This window comes from Dryobates pubescens, chromosome 19 (genome assembly GCF_014839835.1).
Source record: "Dryobates pubescens isolate bDryPub1 chromosome 19, bDryPub1.pri, whole genome shotgun sequence".
Classification (NCBI taxonomy): Eukaryota; Metazoa; Chordata; class Aves; order Piciformes; family Picidae; genus Dryobates; species Dryobates pubescens.
The window spans coordinates 904,369-913,765 of NC_071630.1; the positions used below are offsets into that span (position 1 = coordinate 904,369).

Here is a 9,397-nt window from a genome sequence, read left to right on the forward strand (position 1 = left end):
TCATCTAGTTCCAACCCCCTGCCCATATTGTTCATCCCAGTACCTGCCACCTGGGCTGCCTGATCGTGGTCCCTCACTACAACCAACCTCTCTCTGCAGTGTCTTTCAGCCAGATGAATATCAGCTCTTCATCACTACATAAACCTCTGCTTCCTTCCAGAGCTCTTCAGTGGACACTTCTTTGCCCTAGTGCCTGCAGCTGCTGCCCCTGCTGGCTAAGGCTGCTTTCCCCTTTCAACTCAGGGTTGAGACCCACTCTTGACATAAGCAGAAGGGGACAACACCCAAGTTTGGAAGCCCCTGCTCTACAAAACTACCCAGCTGTAGGCAGGATCTGATGCTGCTTGGAAGGCCATACACAAGTGTTCTCCTTGAAGCAAACAACCACTTAGCATGGAGAACACCACCACAGCTCCAAGGCTCTCAGCAAGGCTGAGAACAAGGTGCTGCAGAAGCCTGTCAGCTCTCTAGAAGGAGCAGCATTTGCATCATGCAGAAGACAGAGAACATTTTATTCACCAGAGCTGCACAAGTGCTCAATGGTAACACAGAAAAGGCAGGTCAGGCAAATTGCTTGCAACACCAGCTAGTGAGATCCAGCAGGCTGCTGGTACAGCCACAGCAGCAGTTCAGGGGAATGATGACCATCAGTGCCCCACTGCTTACTGGTAGAGACCCATCAGACAGAGGAGTTCCACAGGAGAACCTCCAGGCAGGCTCTGGCAGCAGGCCACCTTCCCAGCCCCACAGGCACACTCACTGGCTGGGGATCACTTTGTTTCCATTCACTGCCACGGGGATCAGGAGCTTCCTGTACTCCAGAGGGAGGTGATGCTCTATCAGCACCTGCATCGGCACTCTGTCTGTCACCAGCCCCTGTCTGTGCAGAAGGGACAGCAGAGAAAGAGCTGTTAGTGAGAAGGGTTTTCACTCAACCTTTGCAGCAGAGTGAAGTTCTGAAGTGCTTCTGCAGTGACATTCCTGCAGCCTGGGCGGCAGGTCGAGGGAGGCGACTCCCCCTGCTCTGGTGAGACCCAACTTGGGGTACTGTGCCCAGCTCTGGAGCCCCCAACACAGGAAGGACATGGACCTGTTGAAGCAGGTCCAGAGGAGGACCATGAAGGTGGTTTAGTGGTGCCCTGGCAGTTCTGGGTTAATGGTTAGACTCCACAATCTTAAAGATCTCTTCCAACCAAAGTGGCTCTGTGGCTCTGATGTTTGGTAGGGGGTGGCCAGGGCAGGCAGCAGGACAGGTGGAAATGCCCAGAGCCACTTCAGCTGCAAGCACTCGCAGTCAAGAGCTGCCTCAGGCCTGCAGATGGTGCAATCCAGCCTCACACCTGCCATCACTCTGCTCCTTCTACCACTAACTTCCCAGCCATAACCCCTTCACCTTGCACACATCCCCCTCCTCTTCCTCCTCAGACAATTCCTGCACTCCCAACCCCTCACCACCTCCTCCTGCACCACTATCATCCTGGAGTACAAAGCCCACATTCCAAATGCTCTCCTGGGACAGGAGGCCAAGTGACAGAGCACATCCCAGCACACCACACTCACTAGAAACACTGACACACACCCTGGCCACAGCAGTCTTGAGGCACCAAACACCACTCCAGGTTCTAACAACCCTTTACCTCCTCATGAGGACTTCCAAGTCAGCCATCTCCACGGTCCTCCTCCCTGCATGGTTGGCATAAGCTTCCAGGTCGTTGCTTAGCTGCTTGAAGTATCTCTTGGAGCTGAGGGAGGATTAAGGAGGGAATTGAGTCCTGTGAGGAGCAGCTGAGGGACCTGGGGTTGTTTAGTCTGGAGAAGAGGAGGCTGAAGGGAGACCTCACTGCTCTCTACAGCTCCCTGAGAGGAGACTGGAGCCAGGTGGGGCTGGTCTCTTCTCTCATGCAACAAGTGACAGGAAATGGCCTCAGGCTGTGCCAGAGGAGGTTCAGTAGGAAAAAATCTCTCCCCAGCAAGGGTTGTCAGGCACTGTCCCAGGCTGTCCAGGGAGGTGGTGCAGTCCTCATCCCTGGAGGGATTTAAAGCTGAGGGATGTGGTGGTGCTGAGGGACGTGGCTCAGTGGTGGTGGCTCAGCAGCAGTAGTAGCAGTGTGAGCTCTGGGGGAGTGGCTGCACTTGGTGATCTCAGAGGTCTCTTCCAACCTCAACAGCTATTGTTGTAGGAAATCAAAGCAGGCTGTGAAGCAGATGAGCTTTGTGCAGGAGGCTGCACAGGAGCTGCTCGCTGCCAGCTTGCAGCACTCCTGACACATTTGCTACTTCAGGAGAGAGACTAGAAAGAGCAGGAGAAGTAGTTTGGTGTTACTTACCATTTCTCCACAATTCTGAAGGCTTCTCTGGTCACTGGCATCTTGGCATAGTGGCTGAACACCTTCTTCACCCAACTGCTTACAATCCCAGCCTCACGAGGTCTCCTCTGTGATGCTCCTGAGCTCTTCACAACCAGCTTAGCCTGCAGTGGCTGCAGGAGAGACCTTTGAGAGGTATCAAGACTTAGGGCAACTCAAACCAGGGCACTGGGAAGTAGACTACTCACAGGTCAGATGAGCAACCACAGGGGAGAAACAGAGAGCACCAAGCTGAGTTTGGGCAAACCTCATATTGAATGTAAAGGGCTACGAACTATCCTGAGCAGGGGTCAGGAGAATGGGGCCAGGCAGTGGTGCCCAGGGACAGGCCAAGGGGCAGAGGGCACAAACTGGAACCCAGGAGGTTCCACCTGAACAGGATAAACTTGTTTGGTGTAAGGGTGCTGGAGCAGGCTGCCCAGAAAGGTTGTAGAGTCTCCTTCTTTGCAGAGCTTCCAAGCCCCCTGGCCACTGTGACCCTGGGCAAGCTGCTGTGGATGCCCTGCTGGAGCAGGGGGCTTGGGTTTGGATGGTCTCCAGAGGTCCCTTCCAACCCCAACCATGCTGGGATGGGAGAAGCAACTCAGGCTCAGGTGTTCCAAAACAATCACAGCATGACAGGGTTTGGAAGGGACCTCTGGAGATCATCCAGTTCAACCTCCTCACCAGAGCAGGGGCAGCCACAGCAGGCTGCACAGGACCACAATGGCCAGGCAGGTTTTGAATGTCTCCAGAGATGGGAACTCCACCACCTCTCTGGGCATCCTGCTCCAGGGCTCCAGCACCCTCAAAGCAGAGAAGTTCCTGCTCACAGTTAGATGAAATTTCCTATGTTCCAGTTGGTGCCCACTGCCTCTTGTGCTGCTACTGGTGACACCTCTGACTGGTCCCATCCTCCTGACACCCTCACTTTGAGCTGTGATCAGCATTGGTGAGCTCCCCCTCAGACTTCTCTTCTCTACACTAAAAAGCCCCAAGTTCCTCAGCCTTTCCTTCTAAAAGAGATGTTCCAGTGCCCTGGTCACCTTTGCTGGACTCTCCAGCAGTTCCCTGTCCTTCTTGAACTGGGGAGCCCAGAATTGGTCCCAGGGCTCCAGATATGGCCTCACCAGGGCAGAGTAGAATAGTAGGAGAAACCTCCCTTGCTCTGCTGGCCACACTCCTGTTGATGCATCCCAGACTCCACTGCTGGCTCATGGGCATCTTCTTGTCCAGCAGGACAATGAATGAAGCACCTTGGCAGAAAGGCCTCATGCCCAAAGATGCTGGCTCCACACACCTCTGCATGACGCATGACCAGCAGCATGACCATGGTAAGATTAAATTCAAAGAGCCCTTGAATAAGTGTTTCCAGGGAGGGGACATCTACCACCTCTCAAGAGACAAAAGTTCTTTGGTTCCCTGCCCCAGATCCTAAATACTTCAGCAGTGAACATCACCAGGTGTGAAACCCCAGCACACCATTGGCCTTCTTGCCCACAAGAGCACCCTGCTGGATCATGGGGTCCTTCTCCATGGAGATGCTCTCCCACAGGCCCTCCTCAGCTGTCCTGCTGCAGGGGGTTGTTCCTCCCCAGATGCAGGGCAATACACTTGCTGTGGTTGAACTTCACAAGGTACCCTCTGCCCAGCCCTCCAGCTATAGCCTGGTCACCCACACTGCAAGAAGCCGGCAGCAAACTCAAGTTTCCTCCAGCACTTAATGCAGTTTCTCTGTTTCCCTGCAGTGTTCACTCTCCAGGAGGGCACAAAGTTTGAGGCACCCACAAGCCACTCCTGCACCTGCAGACAGCAGAGTCTGCTCTGCAAAGTTAACCTCTGCACCAGCAGGAACATTTGGCTTGCGGGGTTTGGGTGGGTTGGTTGGTCGGTCTGAGGGTTCTGGTGAGCAGCTTTTGTGGTTTGGGCATTTTCCCCACTTCAAAACCCTAAGTCCCAATGAAAACTCCTTTTGTTCCCTGTTCTAAAGAGGAAACATTGTGGCATGGAAAAGGGAAGTCTGGATTCACTCAGCCAAGTGGAAACCAAGAGAAAGCCCTGGAAGCTCAGATTGACACCTGCCAGTCCCACAGAGGCAGTGTATTTGGCATCTGAGTCTCTGCTGCTTCTCTCAGAAGCCCAGGGGTAGGAAGCAGAGATCAGCCCCAGAGACAAAACTTGTGTGAGACACAAACAAGTCATGACTTAAGTCCTCTTAGAATCATAAAATCATTTTAGCTGGAAGAGACCTTTCAGGTCAACTTCAACCCTTAACCCAGCACTGTCAGGGCACCACCACACCATGGCCCTCATCACCACAGCTCTGAACCCTCTCCAGGGATGGAGACTCTACTACTGCTCCAGGCAGCCTGGGCCAGGCCTGGACAACCCTCAAGGGGAAGAAATTGTACCTCATGTCCAATCTAAACCTCACCTGGAGCAACTTGAGGCCATTTCCTCTCGTTCCATTGTGGGAATGCCAGCGCCGAGCAGTGTGAGCAATCTGGCAGTGCAGGCCTAGAGCCTGACATGGTGCTAGGCCATGCTCAGCATAAGTGCAGAGCCAGCTAGCAGTGTACCAAAACAGTGCTGTCTTGCAGCATGTAACTAAAGCAAGGCACTGGCAGCTATAAACACAGCAAGTTATCTTGGGACAAGAGGACGTGCACCTGCATCAACAAACCTTGCATGTCATCAGTAGTTGGACCAATAATCTATAACAGTGTGATGTGTGGTCACTCATAGGGAACCAATGAGGCCATGCCAACAAGGCACCCTGAGTTTATATAAGTTGTAGAAGTTCCCTTGCTAGGCACTTCTGCCTTTCCTATCCCTTCTTCTCCTTGCTTTACTTTACTGTGCTATACTCACACCATAGGCCTGCAGCACTGGAATGATACTCAATCATATCGGTCAGCTGTATTGACTCCAATCTCTGTCATCCCATTATCCCATCACTTGTTCCCTGAGAGAAAAGCCCAACCCCACCTGGCTCCAGCCTCCTCTCAGGGAGCTGTGGAGAGCAATGAGGTCTCCCCTAAGCCTCTTTTCCAGGCTGAACACTCCCAAGTCCCTCAGCTGCTCCTCCTCAGCCCTGTTCTCCAGACCCTTTTCCCAGCTATGCTGCCCTTCCCAGGAGCTGCTCCAGCTCCTCCATGTCCTTCTGGGTGAGGGGCCCAAAACTGAACCCAGGACTCAGGCTGTGGCCTCACCAGTGCTAAGTGCAAGGATACAATCCCTGCCTTGCTGGCCACATTATCACCAGGCCAGGCCGCTAGTAACCTTCTTGCCCACCTGGGCACACCCTGGCTCATTTTCACCTGCTGGAACCCAGCACCCCCAGGGCCTTTCCTGCTGAGCAGTCTCCAGCCACTCTGCCCCAGCCTGGAGCACTCCTTGGCTGTCTTTGGTCTTGTTTCTGTGGGCTGCTCCCCCCAGCTATGAGTAGTGATGTGTGAGTCCTTGGATCACAGGGGTAGGGTTCAGGGTCTGGCTGAGCCTTGGCTGTTTCTAAAGAGAAGCTTCTGTGGCCCTAACCTGCTGCAGCTGATCACAGCAGAGCTGTACCAGTACACAGAGGTCATCTGAAAGCACACCTTACCCCTGGCTTTCACACAGCTACTGCTCCACCACAGAACCGGCAGCATCCCCCAGGCTTTTCACCTGATCACTGCTGTCAGAAGGAGGACACCTCAGAGGCATGGACTTCTCTGTAAGCACTTACTGCACAGCAGCCTCCTGTCACCAGCTCTGTCCTGGGACTGTCAGCAACTGTTCCCTCAGCACAGCTGGACAGCCTGGAAATCACTCAGTCTGCTACAGTCTACAGAAGATGCATCCAAATCCAAGGACCTCTTTCAGCAGTGAGGCCCTGCACTGTCTAGAGAAGAACTGGGATGTTCCTCTATATATTTGTAAAAAGAGCATGTCCCAGTCCAAAACCCAAGGCAAATCTGCCTTAGTTCAGTTCCACTTCAACAGAGGTACCAGAGACTCCTTTTTCTATTCATTAAATGTATTTTACCCTTCATGACTTTGAGCTGGGAGAGGGCAGTGTGGTGGGTTAATGCCCATTCTGAAAACAGAAACAAAGCAGGGGACAGGGCTTGCAGGTGCTTTGCCCTCCCTGCAGGGTGTTTTCCCCCTGGGAAGCTGAGTCTGTTCCACTCCCCACTCCCTGCCCAGCTAGGGTATCAAAAGCAGGGCATTGCAGCTATTAGCTCTCCTTTTGGCTCCTTCCTCTCCTGGATCAGAGCTACTGCAGCTGCCCTCCTGCTCCTCTGCCATGTGGTCAGACCTGATCCTTCTCCCTGCTGCCTCTGTGCCTCTTCAGAGAGAGACTGGGTTTGTATTCTTCTTTCCCCCCCCACCTCCATCCTTGTCCCTTGCCCTTGTGAACCTTTCCTGTTATTGTTATATATCTATATTGTTTAAAGACAACTCTTTACCTCTCTACTCCCAGGCCGACTCCAAATTATTGTTTGATGGATTTGCTCCTTCCTTTTTTTTTCCCCCCTGTCTGTTGGGAGGAGCAGGGGAGAGATTCTCAGCCTTGCCCCCATCTGAGCTCTTAACTCCCTACTTCCAGTTAAGGCTTAAACCATTACAGGCAGACTGAGACTGGAGATGAGGAAGAAATTGTTGGCAGTGAGGGTGGGGAGGCACTGGCACAGGTTGCCCAGGGAGGCTGTGGCTGCCCCCTGCCTGGAGGTGTTCCAGGCCAGGCTGGACGAGGCCTTGAGCAGCCTGGGTTGGTGGGAGGGGTCCCTGCCCGTGGCAGGGGGTTGGCACTGGATGATCTTTAAGGTCCTTTCCAACCCAACCCGTTCTGTGAGTCTATGGTTCTGTGACAAGAGCAATCACCTACCACCTTCTGAAAGCTTCACCTCTGTTGACAGCACTGAGTGGCACAAGTATCTGGTTTGTTTATTGCTTCAATAAACAGAACTCTAGAGCCATGGACTGGAAAATTCCTCCTGAACTTTAGGACCAGTGTTAGTGCCACTGTCAGTGGCTCTGGTGAAGCACACAGCGTCATCACATGAGGCTGCTCAGCCTGGAGAAGGGAAGGCTCCAGGGAGACCTTCTGGTAGCCTTGCAGTGCTGAAAAGGACTCCAAGAAAGCTGAGGACAAAGTTTGGAGCAGGGCCTGTTGTACCAGGCCAAGGGAGGATGGCTTGAACTGGAAGAGGGAGATTTGAGAGTGGAGAGAAATGCTTGACATTGAGGGTAGGGAGAGCCTGGCCCAGGCTGCCCAGAGTGGTGGGAGATGCCCCATGGCTGGCACCACTGCAGGTCAGGTTGGTTGTGGTTGTGAGCAATCTGCTTTGGCTGCAGATGTCCCTGCTGGCTGCAGGGGCTGGACTGGGTGACCTTGCAAGGTCCCTTCCAAACCAGCCCAGTCTGTGAGTCTATGATTCACACAATTTGCAGTTAAGAGGGTGACAAAATGCTAATTAATTAATTAGGAGTAATGCAGAGAACAGGTTCATCTTTTGCCTCTGGATGAGCTTCATTTTATGTTCAGCACATGGCCACAGCACACAGCTTTAGGCTCTAACATCACCACAGATGGATCATTTCATGTAGCCAGTGTAACATAACCTGCAAATCTCACTCTTCTGAAAGGGCATCTTTGTCCCACACTGCCACAGCTTCAGTCAACAGACTCCTAGGAAAAGCTTTTGGGCTTCAGCACAAGAAAATAGGACAACTGCAGAGAGAGAACTGGCAGTGAACAAACTAAGGACTTCAGGGCCACCGACTCCCTGCTGCATCTGCCAGAGAACAGAAGAGCTGCCAAAGCTGGGCTCAGCTCCCTCCCCCGGCACCTACATGCACCCCCAGCCACACCTCTGCCAGGCCACAGCTGAAGGTGGCTGACACTTACCTGGAAGCAGAGGGTTTTGCAGGACATGGAGATGACAGCTTGGGAGCAGCAGGTCTGGCAGGGAGTGGAGCTGACAGCTGTGGCTTGCAGGCTGCGGCACAGACAAATGACGGCGTCCGCAGGGAGACCTCTGAGAACAAAAAGGGACTTGGGGAACTGGACTCCAGAGTCCCTTCAGCAAGCAGTGCTGCAGCAGCAGACAGAAGCTCAGCAGCTCTCCACAGAGTTGGGCAACTGCCACATTGCCTGTGCTCATGCTGTGGCCTCAAGGGCATCCTGAAGCAGCTCAGCAGCTCCTGCCAGCTCCAGCCCACCAGCCTCATGCTGGACCAGCAGTACAGGATCATCTAGATCCCTGAAGCACCTGATGGGCCAGTTACAAAGACTCTGACCCTAGGAAAAGCAGCCAGCATCTTCCTCTATACCATCTGGTGGACTGAACACCGTTAGTTCATCTACTGAGGGACAGCAGGGGAACTTTTCTTACCTTCACTCTCGGGGTCTTCACCTTCATCCACAGCAGACTCTTCTTCCAGACCATCCAATTGTACCATGATAGCCTGGTCCTTGAGCTTATCTTCATTTAAGGGCTTCATCCCAGGTTTTGCAGAGGAAGGAGCCAGAGAAGGTCTGCCCAGATTTTCAGCTCCACCACCCATGGTAATCTCAAGTTCTGGAGCTACAAAGCAGGAAAAACCATTCCTGAAAGGAGCAGCACAGCCAAAGCTGCAGTGCACTCCTGAGAACAAAACCCAGCTTGCCAGTGCTGACAGCACTGTCTCCAAGGATCAGTTGCCAATAAGACTTGAAAAGGATCCTGAACTGGAGTCCGGAGTTCAGGATGTTCAAGTTTGCAGTTCAACAAAACACAGGAATTTGTGTGCACTCCCCCAAAGCTTTAGATAACAACAGGGCAACACCTGCCACCCCCTGCAGCTGGGCAGGTTTTACCACCTTATTCTAAGGCAAAAGGGTTTGGAGAAAGCATAGTGTGCCTGTGGAAGCGGAGCTTCTATGACTTGCTCTCCTCCAGAAATGAGGGGCTGAGGCCCAGACTGCTGCTGACATTGCTGTAAGGAAGGGCAACCCATCAAATGTTTAAGGATATTGCTAGGTCATGTAGGAAAAAAGATAGGGAGGCAAAAGCCCATTTAGAGCTTAG

At 53.0% G+C, this 9,397-nt stretch overlaps 1 protein-coding gene across 1 annotated transcript; it reads right to left on the reverse strand.

The window, feature by feature from the left end:
• Positions 1–460: 460 nt before the first annotated feature.
• On the reverse strand, positions 461–2,666 carry CENPT (centromere protein T). The gene is made up of 3 exons (XM_009900046.2): positions 2,328–2,666; positions 1,638–1,742; positions 461–880 (listed from the first exon to the last, which is right to left on the reverse strand). The coding sequence occupies exons 1-3, from the start codon at positions 2,366–2,368 to the stop codon at positions 757–759; spliced, it is 270 nt and encodes an 89-aa protein (XP_009898348.2). The 5' UTR covers positions 2,369–2,666; the 3' UTR covers positions 461–756.
• Between the last annotated feature and the right edge of the window lie 6,731 nt (positions 2,667–9,397).

Bases quoted from the DNA above. Each gene is read 5' to 3' on its own strand.
- CENPT (XM_009900046.2), bottom strand. From the start codon at position 2,368: ATGCCAGTGACCAGAGAAGCCTTCAGAATTGTGGAGAAATG. The intron at 1,743-2,327 runs GTAAGTAACACC...ATCCTCCCTCAG, and splicing joins TTCAGAATTGTGGAGAAATG to CTCCAAGAGATACTTCAAGC. The intron at 881-1,637 runs GTAAAGGGTTGT...CCTTCTGCACAG, and splicing joins TTGGAAGTCCTCATGAGGAG to ACAGGGGCTGGTGACAGACA.